Below are 22,001 nucleotides of genomic sequence, written 5' to 3' on the forward strand. Positions count from 1 at the left end.
ATTGTGTGGTTTTGTGTGATATAAATTACGCTTTAGAATCGAAGTATATTGAGTCAAAGTGTTTTTTTAAATAGTATTATAAGCTAATTATTTTATTTATTCATATATTTTTTATTTGTTTTATTTATTCATATATTTTTCAGTTATTTATTTATTTGTTTACTATGTTGAGTTAGGTCATTAGCTAGTTAGTTAAGTATTAAGCTTGACAGGCATTAAAACATTATGCATTAGCGTATATAGTTAATCAGCATTTATTTTCCTCATTTTTATCTGATCTAATTCAAAACTACAGATATGTAATTATTGTACAAGGTTAAAACATCCGATTTGACATATGAAAATGAGTGGTTCGTGACATTAGCTATTATTATGACAGTTCTCACTCCGAGCTAACTCAGGCACGCAAACCGTCCCTAGATTTGCAAATCAGGTATAACTACACTCAAGACAAAAAAAAACTAGTTTGCCTATGACGTCCTGACAACTAGATCTAAAATGTCGTACTGCGCAGGTCAGCAACCAATTACGCCTGCGCTTTTGCCCTGGCGTCAGCCGCAAGTCTTTTTAATTCGGTCCTCAATTATATTAAGCGCATAAATCAAGTTCTCCCCACGATGCATTGTGTTATAATGCTGCTCAATCTGGCGTTATACATATAGAGGAGGTTTGTCTGGTACACAGTGTCATCGCCCCGATATCTTCATGGCAGAAATCGCCATGGTAGGGTGAATCCACAGCCACGCCTGGCCATTTTGTTCCGACCAGTTTAATAGTTTTGAGATGCATAATGGCCGAGAGACATCCGACTAAGGCTATTGACAATAACCTGGTGACTGACCTTTCTGTGTGTGAGTGAGCATGATACGAGTATACGCCATGAGGTCATCTGCTTTTATACTGCCTCCACGAGTGGCCTACTCTGCGCTATAGTTAGGGACATATAAAATCAGATTTTTTGTCAGCTTTTGAGCTCAATACGCACGGTTCTTTCTCAATACGCAAGCTAACGACTATCATATCCTTTCAACATATATATTCAAGTGCAAGCAAAAAATATGGCTTCTTTAGAATAAAAACAATTACGGGAGATATTCATCATTTTCTACCCCGGTATCCAAAGATATATCGTCTGAATATCAAATCTTGCATAGCACATTCACGTGTATCGATCCCGGGTATTCATTTTAGTGTCTCTGCTGTACAAAGTAATTATTAAACAGACGATGTCGGTGTGCGGTAAGGTTCTGCACATGTTGGAATTTACCATGTCGCCGAATCACGAAATACTATGGAATCATTATCCACATACGTTATGCCAATGCGTGCATAGATATAGCTTTGGTTTGAGGCTACATGGCTCTGAGATGGTGTTTTTCTTTTTTTTCTTTTTTTCTAACTTTATAACTTCATGAGTCACTGGAAACCATTTAAGTAGTATAATAGTGTTGTCGCAATGTTCATATTACGCATTCCCCCTCCCCTTTCACCACCAAACAATGCTGGGAGAAGATACGGTGAAGATGAGCAAATTGGGCATGCTAACATTGTACGGGGGTAGAAAGGAAACCATTTCCGATAAGGCATTTAAAGTGTTCTAACAATCATTTCTATACTACAAAGCTCATCGTGCATAGCAACGATGGTCTCTAACCATGGACGATTTTTACATCAGCATCACAGAATACACCTTGTGCTGTACACGCTACTTTTGAAAGTTGACTTTTTTAAACCAAGCCATATGAAACCATGCATATCGTTTTATCCACACATCCACCATGACAGAATTATAATGTTTTTCTATGTGCAAATAATCACTTTCACACTGGATTTGTGCCACTATCAGGAACTACCCTTCTGTTAGAACAGGCTTCCGATATATTTTAGGCGCTTTTTATCGTACATACATCAGTGAAAATCAAAAGAGAAGCTTGGTTGATTTGCTTGTCACATTAGGTTTCACTGCCTGAACAGAATTGATCATGTCTCCTTTTTCAACCAAATCGACGGTAATAACTCATCTAGTGAGGGATCAACATTTAACCACAAATCGTCTTAGGCAAAACTCACTTCCTGAGAACTAAATACACAAGGTCATTTTTATGTAACTCATTGACCAATGTGTGTCATATACTTCCTCTAGCTATAACGACAGCCTGGTGATCACTGATCTGGTCAATTCATTGACAGATACTAACCTCAGGAGGGAATTCAATTTTTGATTAAATCTCTTCAGGTAGTGAAATGACTGGTTTCCATTGTTCATTTCAAATTACATGTTGTCTTACTTTCACGAGTTCTTAACTTTTAACACTTGCAAGTCGGCGTGACGTCAAATGACGACATCTGGTGTCTAATGCAAGAAATTATGGGATTTACCGAAAAGGCCAGTTCTTTCAAGCATTCGCCTGCCACCTCGAATTTTTCATTTCTATGTGAAAGAGGATGAAACTGAAGGACAAAAGGAACGGTCGATTTGCTTCATTTTCATTTCAATGACGATTCTAATTTTCTTTTTAATAATGTTTGCCTTGGCTGACTTCATTGTTTGAAATATTGTTAGTGACATCAAGGTGACAGTTTATTTAAGACCATACTATTAGCAAATTATTTTTACAGTTTTCATAGAAATCAATAATTTAGTACTCGTGATATTCCATGGTTCGATAGTTGACATCTAAGAAAAATAATCAAACGAGCAATTTACGGCTATACGTCGTAATCCAAATGGGTGAATCGTATAACTGCCAGCGTATGTAACAGAATGTTGCCGTATATATCAGGGTAACATGCGCATTCCCGGATAGTGGATTAACAGTAAATTAGGATGATGTACCGCAGGAGACAGAATGACCATACTGCAGTGTCAATCACCACCATCCTACTGTTGAGGGTAAGTAAAATCTTCTGCCATGCTCAGTCCATAATGATTCACTTTACTTTAGGAGAGAACCATAATAGCGAAATCATTTCTCACCCTTCTTTTCCTGTAGTGGATGAAACAGACTTGAAGGCAAAACCAGACACGCATATAGTATTTGCATGATTTCTCTTCTAACATTAGAACATATGTTTTTAAAGTTTATTCTTGTATAATGTAATACTGTGCGATAATGTCATAATTGTTTGGTGTATAATACTTCTGACCACAATACGATTGTATTTCCTGCTTTGAAAATGTAGATACTACAGTGCCGACTAGGCATCATTATTTGATATCCTGTTTCAGTGTCTTTTGCGGCTAGTATTGTGCATGTGTTGTTTACACCGTTCGTCTTATCCCAGGGGTCTTATCTTGGTTATGATTTAAGCGTCTGCAAAGTTGAAGGTCGCAGGTTCGATTCCCGTGTGCGGGCAATCTCTGAGTTATCTGTTAAAGTTTTAATTAGAACTCATTGGCTGGGTTACACTGTTCTTTTTTTGTAGCACATGCTTACTCTATATCGGCTATTATAATTCAATATTTTCGATTGTTTGTTTTCTTTTGCTTTCTTTCAGTACTAAAGAGAAATGTATTTGAAGATATTACAAAACGCACATGTGAAAAAGGACTATGGGGAGCATAGCTACAAATAAAAACGTTATAGCATTCCTATTTATACTGTTGCAACTTCGTCAGAATGGTAAGACAGAAATAATGTCAATTTATAAAGGAATGTGCAAAATCGTGTTTGAGAACAAATAACATACAGGATGAGTCAAAAAAGTAGCAACATGGCAAAAAAAGATATTTACGTTAGAACCAAATTTATTTTTTCCATTGTTGAAAGTTTCTAAATATTTTACACTCAACTGCCACTTTGTGTTAAAAACAGTGAAGAGAATCGCATTTATCTTTTATTTGTATGAGTCTTTTTACAGCGATACCCATATAATATGTTTGTTTGAAAAGCACCGTGTATTTTAGATGATAGCACACAATGCACAGTAAAGGCACCAGATCTGATGCTTTTTATGTCCAACTGGATATTTTGTAATTTACCCCACTTCAATTGTTATGCATCACCTTCAACATTTGAACAAGCCGCCTACCAATTTGTATGTTTCTTCAATCAGTTAATTTTACTTTATAGAGAATAAACAGCTTTAAAGTAAAGATAAATGTAAAAATAAGAACAACTAATGTTTCTTCCTCTTAAAAAAAGGGAAATAACACTGTGGGAAACTTCAGCGCCAATGAGGTTAAGAAATTATGGTAATTATTCCAAATCATTTTAAATTATAAAGTAGCCTCTTGCAGGGAAATTAAAATTGTGTATCGTAGTAAAATTTATCATAAAAAAACCCTACATACCATTTATATAAAGTTTCAAAGCAAAAAAAAAAGTTAAACATAGTGCCAAGATAATGATGGCTTCTTGATCCTATTACACTTTTTAGACTCACACTTTGGTTCAATACCACTAATTGTCTATTACACAGTTTTTAATGACAAAAAATGGCGGATTTGTTTCATATTCAGAACTCTCACAGTCAAACGTCAACAATGCCAGATGAAACTAGATGATATTAACTAGATTCCAAATTATCAAAGACTCCGCATATGTTGACCTGAGACTTTTCGTCCTTTAACGCACTGTACCGTAAATACTTTAGATTAGTAGTGTGCCTTCGAAGTTGAAAGTTGCAACTAGATTGGGCGCATATTTACTGTAAACCTATGCCGCGCGGATGAATTTTGCCGACTATTTCAACTAAAATATATAATCTAAATATATTTCAACAAATATACCATTTTGAAGCATCAAACCCCAAAATGATTTTGCTATATAACTTTGTCGATATCAATGACTTTAAAGCAAGCAGCATTTTCAGATGCTACACAAACAAATAGTTCCTCGTCGTATTTTCATGATTCGCCCAAGCTTATTAGCGGTGTATAAGCCTGTTGTGCCATGTTATGTTACCCTGTTCTTATAGCGGGGTGGGTGGTTTTAAAAATTTAAATCTGGTATTCAATTGAATGAAATCGTTTTATTTTATTTTTTCAATATAGCATATTGCGACCGTAATAAGACAACGATGGACCTACATCAAGATCTCTTCAAGCACTACGTGAAAGGTGTAAGACCTGTGATTAACCCAAGGACAACAACAAATGTAACATATCGAGTAGGATTTAGGAGCCTTCTGGCTTTGGTAACGTGAAATACCTTAAAATAATAATCAGTACAATTATCTCTTTCTTTTAGGAAGAGGAGGAAGAGGAAGAAGAAGAAGAAGAAGAAGAAGAAGAAGAAGAAGAAGAAGAAGAAGAAGAAGAAGAAGAAGAAGAAGAAGAAGAAGAAGAAGAAGAAGAAGAAGAAGAAGAAGAAGAAGAAGAAGAAGAAGAAGAAGAAGAAGAAGAAGAAGAAGAAGAAGAAGAAGAAGAAGAAGAAGAAGAAGAAGAAGAAGAAGAAGAAGAAGAAGAAGAAGAAGAAGAAGAAGAAGAAGAAGAAGAAGAAGAAGAAGAAGAAGAAGAAGAAGAAGAAGAAGAAGAAGAAGAAGAAGAAGAAGAAGAAGAAGAAGAAGAAGAAGAAGAAGAAGAAGAAGAAGAAGAAGAAGAAGAAGAAGAAGAAGAAGAAGAAGAATGTGGAGGAGGAGAATAAAAACGGATCAGGCAATTATTATCGTACAATGTTGGTGGCTTATTTATAGGATACGCGAGGACAAATCATGACAGTAGGGACATTTTTAAAAGCGGTAAGTTTATTATAATAGAAACAATAATAATGAGCTTTGTCATGTTTAATAATGATAAAAACTACGGTATAGAACAAATCCCATTGAACGATTCTTTTAAAGTTAAAAAATGGAAAAATATATATTTAATATATGTTATTGCAAAGGTGTCATACTTTCAATTTCAACGGGAGGGGTGCACGGTTGCATTTATATTTGTACACCAAGTGTAATAAGGTTGGAAAGCCCGGGGTCACTCCCATTGTGGTCTGTACACCATTCGCGATAATTAACTTTTGAAAAGCACCCTAAACAAGGATTTAACCCTTGGCTAAAACGATACCATAAACAGGTAACACGGGAATGTTTGCAAATTTTATTTCCGCGTATTTAGCAATTGCAATTTTGCTCCTTTTTTCCCCAATTTTTCATGTTTTTGACACCCTAAACGCGCATATTGTGCAAACCCAAGAAAAACTAACCTTTTTACGCGTTTTTGTTATCGCGGATGGTGTACAGACCACAATGGGAGTGACCCCTATCGGTTGGAAAGAGATCCAAAAAATATTGTATTACCAATTCCTCCTTTTTGTTTTAATTTAAGACTTGGAAAGATGAGTTTCTGACATGGAGTCGTGAAGAATACAACGGAATCGAAGTTCTCCATATTCCAGTTACGTCAATATGGATACCAGATATAACTTTATTTGATAAGTGAGCACAACATGGTCATCAGATGATCAGGATGATCAGGATGATCAGATGATCAGGATTTAACCCTTGGATGATCAGGATGATCAGATGATCAGGATTTAACCCTTGGCTAAAACGATACCATAAACAGGTAACACGGGAATGTTTGCAAATTTTATTTCCGCGTATTTAGCAATTGCAATTTTGCTCCTTTTTTCCCCAATTTTTCATGTTTTTGACACCCTAAACGCGCATATTGTGCAAACCCAAGAAAAACTACCCTTTTTACGCGTTTTTGTTATCGCGGATGGTGTACAGACCACAATGGGAGTGACCCCTATCGGTTGGAAAGAGATCCAAAAAATATTGTATTACCAATTCCTCCTTTTTGTTTTAATTTAAGACTTGGAAAGATGAGTTTCTGACATGGAGTCGTGAAGAATACAACGGAATCGAAGTTCTCCATATTCCAGTTACGTCAATATGGATACCAGATATAACTTTATTTGATAAGTGAGCACAACATGGTCATCAGAGGAGGGTGGTCCGAACGTATAACATACAGTGGCGTACATGGCAAAATTTCCAAGGCCCTCTTTTTTTCTCACTGACTCGCTCCCATAATGACAAAAATGCGCAAAAAAAATTGTCAATGCGCTCAAAACTGTATCACTTTAACACTAAAATGGGCCACAGTTGTGTTAATTAAAACTAAAGGAAGGTTATACTATAGAAAGATACTCCAATCTTAATGACCTTGGCCCCACTAGCTACCTGTGAAGTGTCATTTTGTCATTTTAATTTATTTTTAAAGAGTCGAGAATGTGCATTTGAAATCCACAAGTGTATATTTAATTAAGACACATTTTGGCCCACACAAAAAACTAATCTGCCATCACTATTATTTCTCAGAGTCGGTGAGAAATATATTTTGATGGAGGAAACAAAATGAGGCTGTCGATCTGACCACCCTCCTTTAACGCCCTAATGTACGATCTTCATAAATATGATTTTTTGTTTGTTTTGTTGTTGTTGTTGTTGTTTTGGAGTATTTCTTCAAACCCGATTATTTGCTATATTTGCAATGATTTACACATTTTCAACTTACATCTTCGTTCATTATGGCTTTAATAGTTGTTCTTTGTTTCAATGACATTACTTCGATAATAATTTTGTCGACTGTAATTCAAAAAAGTTACATTTTTTACATTAAAAATGTGGATCTGTTGTTTTTTTCAGTGCCGATCTTTGGTTTGAGAGATTTAAACCTGACACGAGAGCTCAGATCTATTCAGACGGTACGATCATCTGGTTCACTCCGGTTATATATACGGCATCATGCAGAATGAAGGTTCGGTGGTTTCCGTTTGACACCCAAGTGTGTGACATGATATTTTCTTCCTGGGCTTACCATGGGTTTGAAATTAACTTGGAACCAGAACGAAGCGCAGATGCTTCACAGGACTGGTATGTTACTTTATATCTTTAAAAATCTATCCAGATCTTAAAACGAAACACTCTTATTTTTGAGATATATATATATATATAAATCCTTAACCAGTCTTAAACAATCTTAAACGGGCGCTGGTTAATTGGTCCTCTCCTCTAATAATTGGTTAAAAGCCTTAAACTTTGCCACTGTTTACAACCTTTTAAACAATAAATGATTCTGCATGTTTAAAACTTTAGATCACTAGTTGTTTTAAATGTTTCAAGCTAAATTTGCCACAGTTAAACTACAGTGCGCCCAAACAGTATTCTTGTGTGCGCTCGGCCGTATAATTCAGTATGCATCTAGAAATGCAATAAATAAGTTTGAAAGGATGTAATAGACGACAATGTTCTTTGCATGATATAAGCAAGCTCAGAATAATCAACGGGATGGAAGGTGTCACCTGTGGTGACATCATGTGCATATTCCAGTGCTTACAATAGCATAATAATGGAAATAGGTTTGAACAGAGTTCACCAGATTTCCAGATGCCTTTAGAATGGCCACCAACTGCTTTAATTGGTTCCTGTAGCGTATCGAAAAAGGGTAGTACCAAAGTGGTACTTGGACGAAAACAAAAAGATTGAGATTCAATAAGGTCATAAATGACATAATGACATTTTAACACGTTATAAACATACAAGACTATGTTTAAGATCATCCGGTGCCTTATTGTAGGGTGAAATTTCTTTCTTCTAAGCCTTCCCAGCCCTCCTCACCTTCAAGGACCTTTGTTTCATAAGGCACCAGGCACCTGTCTCCTGGTGCATTTTGAAAATTTGGCCTCTATGCATGAGATATTAATTTTGACATTTGACCTAATTTACTCTAAAACTCTTGATTGAACTAAGCACCCTAATGCAATATGACAATTAATTTTTATATTCCTTGCAATGAGATGAGCAATTTGAGGTATGTTACAATATTATGGAACAAATTATACATTTTGGCCCCCATTATGACCTTCGACCCCTTGTGGGAAGTATTCTGGTTTTATAATTGGAGGTGTAAGGATGCCAAATATCATTGGTCGAACTAATGTAGCAAGACAAAATGCTACCGCAAATATTAACCCATTGCGCCTGTACAATTGTATTATAGAGGGATTTCCGCCTTTCGCTATTGTAGACACCGGCATTAAGCGCATGTTACCACGGGTGATACCTTCCATCCCCTTAATTAGCCGGATTTTACTTATGTCATGCAAAGAATATTGTCATACGGTAATAAATATTTGCCGATTTTTTTTCAGCGATCTTGCAATACTTTTGGCTAGGTTTTCATAAAAACGTAATAATCTTATGAATTTGAAATAAACTATAATGACTATAAAAACATATTTCTTCATTATACTGCAACAGGTATGAGGCAAACGGTGTATGGGACATGATAGTTGTCCGACCCAAGCTTATAGTGAAGAAGTGGCTATGTTGTCCTGAGCCCTACCCGGAAATACATTATCGACTCATATTTAAACGACACGCGGCATTTTACATCAACTACATGGTGTTGCCTTGTCTTTTTCTTTCTGCTTTGTCGCTGCTGGTATTCTACCTGCCACCTGATTGCGGAGAGAAATTGACGCTATCTATAACCAATTTGTTGGCTTTGGTCGTGTTTCAACAAATAATTGCTGAGAATATGCCACCTAGCTCCGACGATTCACCCTTAATTGGTACGTTGACCACATTTAATTTAACAAATGTTCCAAATATAGCTTATAACTTGAATTCCTGTTTTTCTCAAGTCTACGCATTAACACTTTCTGTTATTTTGATTACGAGAAACAATATTATTTATTCTAGGGAGCAGTAACTAGGTGAGGTAAAAAAGGCGAGTTAAAGAAAAGCGAGTTAAAAAGGCAAGTTACCCCCACAGAGATTAGGTTTTTTGTCAATTACCCACCTTTGTTCCATAACCATTAAGGTATAGAACATTTTTTTTTTTTTTTTTTTTCGAATGAAATGTATTTAATTATGTTTGTACTCACTCAGGTAGCATTGTGTGTGAATTTTACATCTGAATTAGAGGCTATTCTTTTTTATGGGCATTTCAGTGTCTAAAATGGCCAAAAATGAGGGTTTTGCAACATTGCCGTCCATTTCTAATCGTCACCCCCACAGGCTTTACAAAATAAAAAGGCTAGTAAAAATTTAATAGCCTCCAGTTCGGATGTAAAATTCACACAAAATGCTTTTTGAGTGATTACAAAGATAATTAAATACTTTTCATTCTGGGGCTATGTGGAATTTTGTTTATGTATTCCTTGCACAATGCCATTTCACAATAAAATGTCCATTGGAAAACAAAGGTGTACCCCCACGAAGTAAGCTAAAAGCGAGTTACGACGACACCATCATGTCCCATCGGCGAGTTATGACAACACCAACAAGTTCCACCGGCGAGTTACGACAACACCATCCAAGTTCTGCAAGCGAAGTACGACAACACCATTAAGTCCTGCAAGCGAGTAACAACAACACCAGTCCAACAAGCGATTTAAAGCAATGCCGTCAAGTCCCACCGGTGAGAAGAAGATATATCAGCATTTTGATATTTTAGAATATTATAAATCGTAACTCGCCGGCGGGACTTGTCGTAAAAATCTCAACTCGCCGGCGGGACTTGCCGTGAAGACCTTAACTCACCTGCGGGACTTGCCCGAAAAATTCTAACTCGCCAGCGGGACTTGTCGTATTCTCAGCAGGGGTCACTCTTTAATCTCTGCAGGGGTGACTTATCTTACTCGCCATTCTAACTCGCTTTTCATCTAACTCGTCCATTTGTAACTCGCCATTTACCTGCCCCCTGCATTCTAGGTTGTTAATCAAATACATTATTTCTAAATATCTTTTTCAGGCACATATTTCATATGCATGATTGCCATGGTATGCTGTTCCGTGATTTCAACTGGGTTTGTCATGCATGTGGGTGGTTTATCCCAGCCAATGCCAAAATGGGTAAAAAGATTCTTTTTAGAAATAGCACCTCAAACAATGTGTCTTTCCGCCTATACCAATCAAAATCGCGTCGACGACATGGCAGATGTCGCCAAACAACCCAACCTTGATAACGATCACAGCGATGGAAATTGTGCTCTGGAGAATCGGAAGATCGATGACTGCAAAGAACCTGTCGATTCAGTTGGCCATGAACAACATACTTTAAATGAAGTTGTCGAATTATTAGAATATATCAAGAAAGATATCGATATAAAGAATGTTGAATCTTCAGAACATCTACAGTGGCGGCGTGTATCCATAATAATAGATCGAATGCTTTTATATTTGTTCGGTCTGTTCACTATTGTTTGTACGCTCTACCTCAGCGTTCTTATTGTCTATGGAAGTGTTCAGGAATACAATACAATTTTGAATGATCTTGAAGAAGATTGGTCACAATAATGAATAATTGATTCTTCAAATTATTTCGAACTTGAACTTGAACGTTACAAATATTAAAATTTAAATGCCATTTGATATCGAGTTAATGCACTTTAGATATTGATATTGTGATACATTACATTCTTATTTTCGCGATATAGAAATTCTTAACCAATGTTAAACACCCGCTGCTTACGTGGCCCGCTCTTCTAATAATTGGTTAAAAGCCTTAAACAATTAGTGGGTTTTTAGCTGGTTCGCCGTCGGACAAGTTTAGAACTGTCAAGCTTTCGTCAGGAGTAGCTCTGACCTTTTCAGGACAAAGTACCTATTAAGAATGAGACATGTAGACCGCCCCTTGCCTACTGATGACTCTGAAAAGAGCCGTTCACTGAAGACTGCCCCTTGTCAACAGGGAACAAGCAGATCTCGCCTATCTGCTAATATAAATGTTTTGGTGGCTCTGAAAAGAGCCGTTCACTGAAGACTGCCCTTGTCTACAGAAACAAGCAGACCTCGCCTATCTGCTAAATTTAAAGGTTTGGTGGCTCTGAAAAGCTCTTCGAACCCGCTAAAACCCACTAATTGTTATGAATTCCCGTCGTAAAACCTATCCCGGAAAAGCCTTAAACTTTGCCACTGTTTAAAATATTAAACAATTATAGATTAAACCTTAACCCAACAAGTGCTTTAATGCTTTAAACAATTGCAGGTTTAAGACTTTAAACCGCCAATTGTTTAAAGATTTTAAACGTTTATCGTTTAAAATACGCCCCATACAATACAATAATTGCTTAGATATATAAATGGGTCAATAGGATTGGGACTTTCTTTCTTCTTTTATCTTATGCTGAAACATAATTCATGATAGATTTGAAGTCACCAGATCTTGGTCAACTGTGAGATTCGTTCAAAAATACAATTTCATGCATAAAGTATTTTGGTTTGTTTTCGTTTCTTTTTTATCAGATCAACCCGCTATGTGTCCGAGCTATGTATCCGAGCAAACATAAATAAAATCTAGTAAACCTTTCTCTCTCGCATGCATTACGATACAATGCTAAAGTACAATGCATCAACCCTAATTCACACACTCGATACGGTATATCCCATATCGAAGCATATCTTGTCTATACTGTATGTAGCCATATACTGAACATCGCGGACCACACATTGCTGTTATACATTCAGCATGTTCTGGTATATTTTTAGGTTTCAATGTTTGAAAAAATAAATTGTATGATGACCGACCATATATAGTACGAACTAGTTAAATGAAAAAAAAGTTAAATATGAAGAAAACTATTTTGGATTGCAGGCATTTGCCATATTAAATATTTAGACTTACTTTATCTTGTATCAGAATACGCTTGCAAAAAAATATGGTATTCACACACAACCATATATAGTTTTGAGTAGGCCTAGTGATGCGGAATCCATAACTTTCACAGATCATGCTGTTTCGTCAAAATAAATGTTGTTGCAAGTTTCATTTGTTATTTCAAGGTGATTGCACCACATCATGAGATCAAAATCTAAAAAAATTCCGTTGACCATGCCCACAAAATCTGTAAATGTCCCTTTAAACAACTACTGTCTGTTCAATTAGCTTAGATTCTTGAATTTTTGAGATATTTGAAAAAATAAAAAATTGTGGTCAAAGTCATCAACGAAAAGTGTTAGCACAGCCTTAGACCTAACGTGATTTATACTTTTCAAATTCTAAAGTTCAATTTTAAACCCCATTTCTTTTCAATTTTGGTCTTTTCCCGCGATATTTTTATAACAAGCCGTAGAACGTCGGGTACCATAAACTTTTTTGAATCAATCCATTTAGAGCAATGGGGACCAATGTCATATTGCGCTGAGATAGTATTTATTCGACCATCCGCATCAAGAAGTATTGTCCAGCAAAATAGCTATATTTGTCAGTATGCCTATATAATTTGTGTTGAAACCCTACTGTTGAAACATTACGTTATTTTTTATGAACTAAGTTTTCTAAAATAGGCCCAGCTTATATAAATACATTCCTTGCGTATTTATTTATTTATTTATTTATTTATTTATTTATTTATTTATTTATTTATTTATTTATTTATTTATTTATTTATTTATTTATTTATTTATTTATTTTGCGAATGGGTCTGAGAAGGTGTAGGCCTATAGGCCTATTATAAAACTACACATTTATTTTCAATTTGTTATTTCGTTTTGTTTGTTGAATACAAACTATGAGAAGGACATTTGGAAACAAAAGAACTTTTGTACAAGAAAATATTATTTAAAACAATCAGGTTACAGAAAACAATTCTTGTAAAGTCACTGTATTTGAAAATGTCAAGCGAATGCTGATATTCTTGGGAAGGAATGATGGTATTAAACAAAACTCAATTTACATTATAAACCAGTTGAAATAAGAACGAAATCCATAATTTTAATGTCATTGTTTAGGAAAAAAGTAATGAATAATGTTATGCATAAAACGTAATCGCGCCATATAATTTCGTGTAACAAAAACCGGTGGACCATCATCACCTATAGAACCTATCCAATAACCGGAACGGTATAACAATTGAAATGGCAGGACAGATTGGTGGACAGATTGTTTTGCTAAATTGGATAGGGTCTATGCCCTAAGTTTGAGAATGGACCGTCCCACTTGATTTGTAAAAAGGTCGCGAACCCTTTCGGTGGACCCAAGTAACTGCCAAAAATGAGGCAAAATTGAAAAGAAATGGGGTTTTTAATTGAACTTGGGAATTTGAAAAGTATAAATCACGTTAGGTCTAAGGCTGTGCTAACACTTTTCTTTGATGACTTTGGCCGCAATTTTTTTTTTCAAATATCTTAAAAATTCAAGAATCTAAGCTAATTGAACAGACAGTAGGATTTTTCCGTAACTAACCCACTTGCTTAAAGGCTTTAACTTGTGAAAAGTAAACGGATCTTAAACTTTTCTGTTTAAACCTGTTAAACCAAATTGTTTAAAAGATAATGTGTGCCTTTAAACAGATATTGCTTAAAACAGTAAACTGATTTTCTTAAACAGCGCAATCTTAACTTCTGAAATAAGAGTGTTATACATACATAAAAGTCATATTTGTTAGTGGTGAGGAGGGGTCAACAAGTCAGATTGTATAGAAACATTTCACAGTTACATTCAACGAAGAAGATGGGTCAGCCTCCGAACGAAAGCACGTTCGTTTATAGGACGTCGTCTATATTTTAGTTTGTTCCCTTAATTACTTCCTATTCCAGAAAAATACAGCACTAATTTTTTTGGATAAATATTATCCTGTTTAGCCAAATGAAACATAGCTATTATCATAATGCGTTTTAGGGTGTTTTTTGTATGCTGTGACAATCAAACACAAAGAATTCAAGTAGGACTAATTTCATTTTATGCATTTTTATTTTTTGAAAAGACATGTTTCATTTCATTTAATTATAGATAGTACGACGAAACACAAGAAAGTGATAATTAGAGCACAATTTCGGCATAATTATACTCAAGATTTTGAGACTTGTTCCAAGTATTTGTGTCTCGATTGTCAGAAACATGGCCAAAATGCATATTTTGGCTCCGAATGAATGACGATTGAGTTATGTTTCATTTTGCAGAACTTTATAATATTGTTTAACTCAAAAATGAGTACTGTATTTTCTTGAATGGGAGTAGATCGTGTATTTAATTTCGTGTAATGTTTGAACTGAAATAGTATTTGATGTACTTATTTTAGCGGGTTATTTAGTACAGGGTGTCCAAGAATGAGTTATACTGTGTTTGAACAAAATATGAACAATATATAGTCAACAGTGTATCTAATTTTAATAAGTGCAATACAATAACACATAATGTCTCCTACTTATTCTGTTACTTTCATGGAAATATTTTGATTTGTTTTGGCGTGACATTGATATTACTGAAAATGGACGAAAACGGCATGTGTTTAATTTACAACGCAAAGGCTTCATAACACATCGATCCTTTATCACCATCGTCCAGCCGTACTCTGCAATACATTGGAGAAATCTTACATTCTTTTATAGGAAATACGCCAAATGTGGCACAGATATAAAGCTTACAATGCTGAATAATTCTTGAAATGGGATTATTTAATAAAGTGAAACATTTCAACATGACTTCAGATATTTACGCTGAAAAACGTACTTTTTATTTGATTTTTACCACAATTTTTACCCAAAAATGTTATTATTGAAAAGGGCAGTTTTTGCCTTCAATTTAGGCTCATTCAGCCCTGAAGTCATGGAAATCTCTCATTTTCACACAGCACTTAGTAAGCAGTCATATAATTATTTCAAAGTTAGTTTTGTTGGTACAAAACGAAACCTTACGATGTTATGACGACATGTTCAGAGGGGGACTTATTTCTTTTGAGGTGTTTATATAACAGTCCTCGAAGTAAATTTTATAAATCTAATGACATATTCTTAAAGTGTATGTAGCTGGGAGGAAAAGCCGATATAAAATAATTTTGATTTTTTGAAATTCGCAAATGATGATTTTTACTTAAAGTGTATGTAGGTGGGATGAAAAAGCCGACGATCAATTGAAAAATTTTGACCTTTCATATTGAAAATATGGATTTTTTTCCCAAAATGACCTAATTTTTTTTTGTGTTTTGGGAAAAAAATCCATATCTTCAATATGAAAGGTCAAAATTTTCAATTGATCGTTGGCTTTTTCATCCCACCTACATACACTTTTAAGTAAAAATCATCATTTGCGAATTTCAAAAATCAAAATTATTTTATATCAAAAGGACATTCTTCGTATTCAGAATGCAATTCAACATGTCTGATGTGCTCTAATGTCCCACAATAAATACTGTCCAAACGTTCATACCCCATCCCTTAAATGGGGAAACTTAGGCAGGCGATAAAGAGAAAATATATTTACTTTAGCACTGAGCCCTATGCAATACAAATCGCCCGGACTTATTTGCTCAGACCATGAGTGTTTGCTTATTGACCAATTACCAGGAGAAAAGTCAATAACTGGTTGCCCATTATCTGCTAACTTGGTTGAACCTGGTATGGTGGTATACAGTTGTATACGTTGAAGTCAATGTTCAATAAATGCCAAATGTTGCTAGCAGTAAAATAATTAAATAGGCCTACTGCCTGCAATGACAAAAAAAAAAAGTTTATGATGTCGTCATGCATAGATCTTAAGGTGGTATTTGCGGCATATTCTAGAAATTAATAAATGGCTGAGACAAAACCGTTTGTCTTTCAGAAGATTTTAAGGTATGTAATTTGAAAATAAATTATTTGAGTTTGATTTGTTATATGTCTAATTCGTTTTAGGCCTAAATTTTTCATTAATAGTATACTCTTTATAATATAGATATTTTATTACTTTCAGAAGATTTTATTTTCATTTTGATTTTGAGTTAATAGTATGATCGCCACATCTCTAACTTAAAAGACGGAAAATAAAGTACTAGTTTTAATAACCAGAGTGACATAAAAAGTAGACATACAATGCATGGAGAGGTACATTATTGGCATTCAACATGTTCAAAATAAAAGAATTTTATCCAGAGGGTGAACTTGTTCAAGTGATAAATAAATTTTGTAGATGTCAGGATGAAATTATTTTTAGGTATAAATACTTTCGTTAACGAATAACCGGAGCAACATGAAAAGTAGAAATATGGGGGAGACTCACTATTGGCATTCAACAGAATGAACTAATGGATGTTTTCATTCAAGTGCAAATTATGTTAGCTTAAACTTTAATAATTGACAAGAACCTATTCATTTTTTTAATCAAATTTGATTCTTTTCATGTCATTTTGATGAGAATATCCGATTCATTTTGAAGAGAAATATGTTCATTTTGCAGGGAAATCTGTTATATCCCCACCCGAATAGCTCCTCATGTCAAAAGTTTCTATTCAAAAATAATTAGATCTTTTTAAGAGTGTAGCCATAATATTCATATTATTTTTAACATGCATAGAGCACTTCCAAAATGCCTCAAATACCATCTTAATGCGAGAGCTTTTAAAAAACGACTGGTTTGGAGATTATGGCAGCGAACGAGGAAGAGCGAGGTTTATAAACAATATTTTTGAAAATATGATTTTTCACTAATCACACTGATTTAGCCATGTCAAATCGGTATAGACTACATTTACACTTTATTTAGTATTCATTGAAATATTTAAACAGATTTAATGTAACACAAAAAGTCGGGTCAAGTGGGGTATGAAAAGTCGGGTATGAGAAGTAGGGTCACCAATTGTACCAACCCCATTAAGACATAGATGTAACAAATTGTTATACGTTTATGAACATTAATAAATAGATGTATAGAGGATGTTACGCTTATGAACATGATTTTCAACATTGTTAACAATATTGCTAGTATGTCAACAAATGAAAGTTCTGTAATTTGTTGAAATTCATCATGCTAAATTATTTTGAATGTCATCAAATTGTAAATCTCTAGTCACATTTTCGATGTATTAACAACTAGCTATGTAGCAAAGACGTTAACTTCATGTACAAAACATTAACGCTCTTATTTTGTAAACATTGTATACCCATAGCTACATTAATCAACAATACATGTTCTGTAATAGTTCCTTATCCTTCATTTCTATTAGGCTTTCAGTGTATTAGCAAGTAGATGTATATATGTATAACAGATGTTATTTGTTTGTAAACACTTTATTTCATAAACATAGGAGAAGCTACTTATTATGCTAACAATGAATGTTCATTGACTGTTAGGCTAAGTAAACGTTACAGGATAATATGTATTCAAATTTTGCCTCAAGGTTCCTGCTTAAATTGTGTTCAAGAATCAACTAAGATTTATTTGGCCCACCTTTTGCCAGTAAATAGGCTGTCATGAATTATCCAGTGTATTTTTATTATACGTGCCCGGTCTTATCACTTGGTACACAAAAGCTCACCAATCTGAAAGCCTGCTTTAATCACAATGGTCAGAATTAAATAGCCAAAATGATTAGACAAATAGGCTACACTGTCCATACACTGAGTACAGTCTCATTGCAAGATCACAGGCTAAGTACCGTAGACCTTGTCATTTGAGGTACGTAAAAACATACTCATTATGATCGATGCGAATTATAGAAACAGTTCAAACAATAAAATAACTACACCTTTATCTTGACACTTCCTCATTTATTCGCCCTGTTCCTTTTTAAAGGAATTTTTATTTGCCTTATCAGCTATTATCCCAGAGTCTTCACCCTCAATGCACTATATTCACAGCAACAGTTGCAGCCGACATTAGGTTCATAAGAGAATAATCTGTACCCTAAAGATTCCAAATGTTTCCAGATTTGTTCCCATTCCGAATAACTTACTGGACGGCCATTCATGCCTGGTTTGGGAATATGCATGTGGAATTCAACAGCGAGTTGATACGGTAATGAATCATCTTTGTCAAACCCAGGTATTACTTCATATTCATAACGTTCAATATCCATTTTTAATACATCGAGATACTGATGTCCAAGTTTTTCCATTATAGTTTTTACAGTGTAAAACTGTCCCGGAGTTCGTCGGTTTGCTGGTTTCTTTTTTAACTCCGAATACGGTCTTGACTTCACCGCATCTTCGCCGGCAATGCACCAAGGATAAAATGTAACTCCTTTTGGAATTTCATTTTGAAATCCGTCCGGGTCTCCTACAGTACAATCAAACGTGAACACTTCGCATTGGAATGTGTCGATCATTTCAATCTCAAAATCGAACTCAAATTTGAGCCCAAAGAGTACACAATGCAACTCCCGGTTTTAATTGCATCAAGGCAAATATATTTACCGCCATTTTCCGAACCGCCGATACGTTTCATGTTGTTGCATGTGGTTTTCAAATCAATGTATTTCGATTTAAATACATGCTGTAGGAATTGTTCAGCTTCCGATCCAATATCAACGCAGTTATGACGTTGAATTCCAATTTCTTTGCACCTACGCTGTTGAATCTCATGTAAATCGGATGGAAGATGTTTATTCCAGAGTTGTTCAGTATCAGTATCTGATAAATCAGAAGGAATATGTTTATTCCAGAGTTGTTCAGTATCTGCAGATCTTGCCACAAAATTACCATGATCCTTTCTAGGTGTATGATATGACACTAACCATACAATTAGCGCTGTTATCATCGATATTGTAAATATTCCAAAGACAAAACCACGCCTGTTAATATTCATATGAATAGCCATGGTGCATGTACGAGTTGTAGACAACTACAAGGATTATTAAATCAGGATGTGACACTTCATAATTTGCATGTGTCCAATTCATATGTTAATAGCATATTGTTATTAAAATGATGGTCTGACCTGGCCAGAGGGCGTTAATATAATAGACGTTTGATCAAGGGACAGAGTAGTTTCCGTTTGTATCGGCTACCGAACGAAACATAATTATTATGCACATTCCGACCAGACTAGCTTTGCCAGGCAGGATGGGCCATGATGCGTAGGCCTATGTGCCGAACGTACATTTTAAAGTATTTGCATAACTCTTTTGCATGAAACTGTAATTGTCATCTAAAATAAACTAACAAAAACAACATTATTTGAAGTTTTAATTAAATTAAATTTAACCATGTAAATTAACCGTTAATTTACCGACTCACAACACTGACATGAATACAAGTTTTAGTATTATTTAATAATATTATTTCCTCTATCGTTTGATGTACAATGGTACAGGTCAGGGGGGGGGGGGCAAAATAGTTTTGTACTTAATATGAGGGTGGGGGTCATAACAGTTTTAGGTCCATTAACTTGTGAGACCGGGGGTTAACAAAGTTTTGGGTTCACGAAGCGGGGATGGGGGGGATAAAAATTTGTAACACGAAAAAATATATTGTCCCCCACTAAAGTATTTCTGAACACTCCCTAAACTTAGTTGATTTTTCAGAAAATGTTATTTTTCAGTGAGTTTTGCTTTTATTCCGTGTTAAATTATGGCAAACGGAAACAATCCAAATATGATGTAGGAAACAAATACTATAATCGCTCCTGGGTATCACCCATGCAATACTTTTTTAATGTAGGCCTACCGGTATAGGGGCATATTGCCAATCACAAAGTTTGAAATTGTAATTGTTTAATGTAGGCTACTCCCTAACAGAATACGTTTAAATACGCACGCAGGCGAAAGTGACGTTAAATCGGATTAACTACCGGAGAAACAAATCACTGTGGCCTGATGGGACCATAGTAGTTGACCCACTTCCGCCCGGTCTGACATTGCTTGGGGCGCTTTTTACTATCTTGAACAGGTTCGATTCGCTAAACTTACGACACCTTTATGTGGTGACCTCAGTCACATGGGCTGAGTAAGAGTTGATGTGAATTATTCATAACCGATCGATACCTTGCCTCACTTTGTTGAGAGCAAGCCAACAAAATTTGCCATAGGTTTGCGTGGCTAAACAAAAGCCGTGAATTTAGTGTCACCCCCCTGACAACTAGCACTGCAATACCACAGAGAACCAATTCTTGAGAGGGCACTCTATTCACGTGGTTTCTTTTCTAACGCTAAAAGATCACGAATTTTGGTGGTTTGCAAATGAAAAGTGTCCGCACGATCGATTTATTACGTAACTGTTATGAATAATTTATTAGGTTTTTCAATGCAATCGCCGCGACCCATTAATACATATCTGTATTATCAAAGTACTTGGAATAGTAATCCGGTGAGTTCACTCAGGAGGGTGAAAGTGCATAGGAACAATGCCGGAAACTACATCACGCTATTGTTCGACTAAGGCTACATCATTTTTAACGCATGCGTGTTCGTCAATACAGCTTTAGTCTCCTCCACCTTCGCAACACGGTACTTGGAGTGACTGGAATCACACTGACGGCGGAGGAGAATACTAGCTGGTCAGACAATTTAATTCTATCAAGCATATAATACCTGAACAATCACCGTCATTTGATCGATTTACTACAGAATATATTGTATACACAAAATATAATTTTAAAATTGTAAACCTGTTAACTTATATACTTGTGTACTAAAGTATAAGGACACGTGAATAAAATCATGTAGAAGACAAAATGGCCGCTAATCCGCCTATTGTCTAGACCTAGGCTACATCTTCCGGTTTGTTACGTAATACTAGGATGCCCATCCCTTTGTATCGATCCCTGGTTCACTGAACAACGCCCTAGTAATACCAAGGGGGTGACACTAAATTCACGGTTGTTCTATTAGCAACGCAAAATCTATGAAAAATTCAGCTGGTTTACTAGCTACAAAGTGAGGCCGGCCAGTTATCGATCCGTTATAGCTCGTTATGAATAATTCATGTTCGACCCCTTGGATCATGTTAATTGAGTTTGGCAAATAACAACGTTGTTAGTTTTGCGAACTTTGCCTGTTCAATGAGAGTATAGCGCGCCCCCAATACATCTGGGCACAAACCAGGCGAAAACGATCCAGTTTAATGAAATGGCGGACGGGTATTCCCATCAGGCACCATTGATATGTTTTTTCAAAGAAAGTCTACTAAAATGACATTTTGCAATAGCAAAGTCAAAATTAGGACTTGCTGTCAATAATATGAAGGAAATATGCGACAGAGGCAAGGTGTGAAATACAAGTAGTATTTAAGTTATAATAACCTTTGATACCCGACCTGACCTTCGATCATGGCGCCCTATTCGTCTTATGTATTTCTATTATGCTCTCAAGTAAAATAAAATACCAATCTGCACTGAGCAGACAGAATGTTACTTGGTT

The 22,001-nt window shown here is 35.4% G+C and overlaps 1 protein-coding gene and 1 long non-coding RNA gene across 2 annotated transcripts; both read left to right on the forward strand.

Annotated features, from left to right (window-relative positions):
- Positions 1-3,529: 3,529 nt before the first annotated feature.
- On the forward strand, positions 3,530-5,682 carry LOC140137205 (uncharacterized). Its single transcript, XR_011856809.1, has 3 exons — positions 3,530-3,623; positions 4,997-5,139; positions 5,638-5,682. It is a non-coding gene; the product is annotated as an uncharacterized lncRNA (long non-coding RNA).
- Positions 5,683-6,766: 1,084 nt separating this feature from the next.
- On the forward strand, positions 6,767-11,250 carry LOC140143550 (CHRNA7-FAM7A fusion protein-like). Its single transcript, XM_072165377.1, has 4 exons — positions 6,767-6,867; positions 7,594-7,821; positions 9,208-9,521; positions 10,706-11,250. The coding sequence occupies exons 2-4, from the start codon at positions 7,700-7,702 to the stop codon at positions 11,248-11,250; spliced, it is 981 nt and encodes a 326-aa protein (XP_072021478.1). The 5' UTR covers positions 6,767-6,867; positions 7,594-7,699.
- The last annotated feature ends 10,751 nt before the right edge of the window (positions 11,251-22,001 follow it).

Source organism: Amphiura filiformis, chromosome 2 (assembly GCF_039555335.1).
Source record: "Amphiura filiformis chromosome 2, Afil_fr2py, whole genome shotgun sequence".
Lineage (NCBI taxonomy): Eukaryota > Metazoa > Echinodermata > Ophiuroidea > Amphilepidida > Amphiuridae > Amphiura > Amphiura filiformis.

Coding starts and splice junctions, on each gene's coding strand:
- LOC140143550 (XM_072165377.1), top strand. CDS start 7,700: ATGAAGGTTCGGTGGTTTCCGTTTGACACCCAAGTGTGTGACATGATA. Junction 7,822..9,207: donor GCAGATGCTTCACAGGACTG/GTATGTTACTTT, acceptor ATACTGCAACAG/GTATGAGGCAAACGGTGTAT. Junction 9,522..10,705: donor CGACGATTCACCCTTAATTG/GTACGTTGACCA, acceptor TATCTTTTTCAG/GCACATATTTCATATGCATG.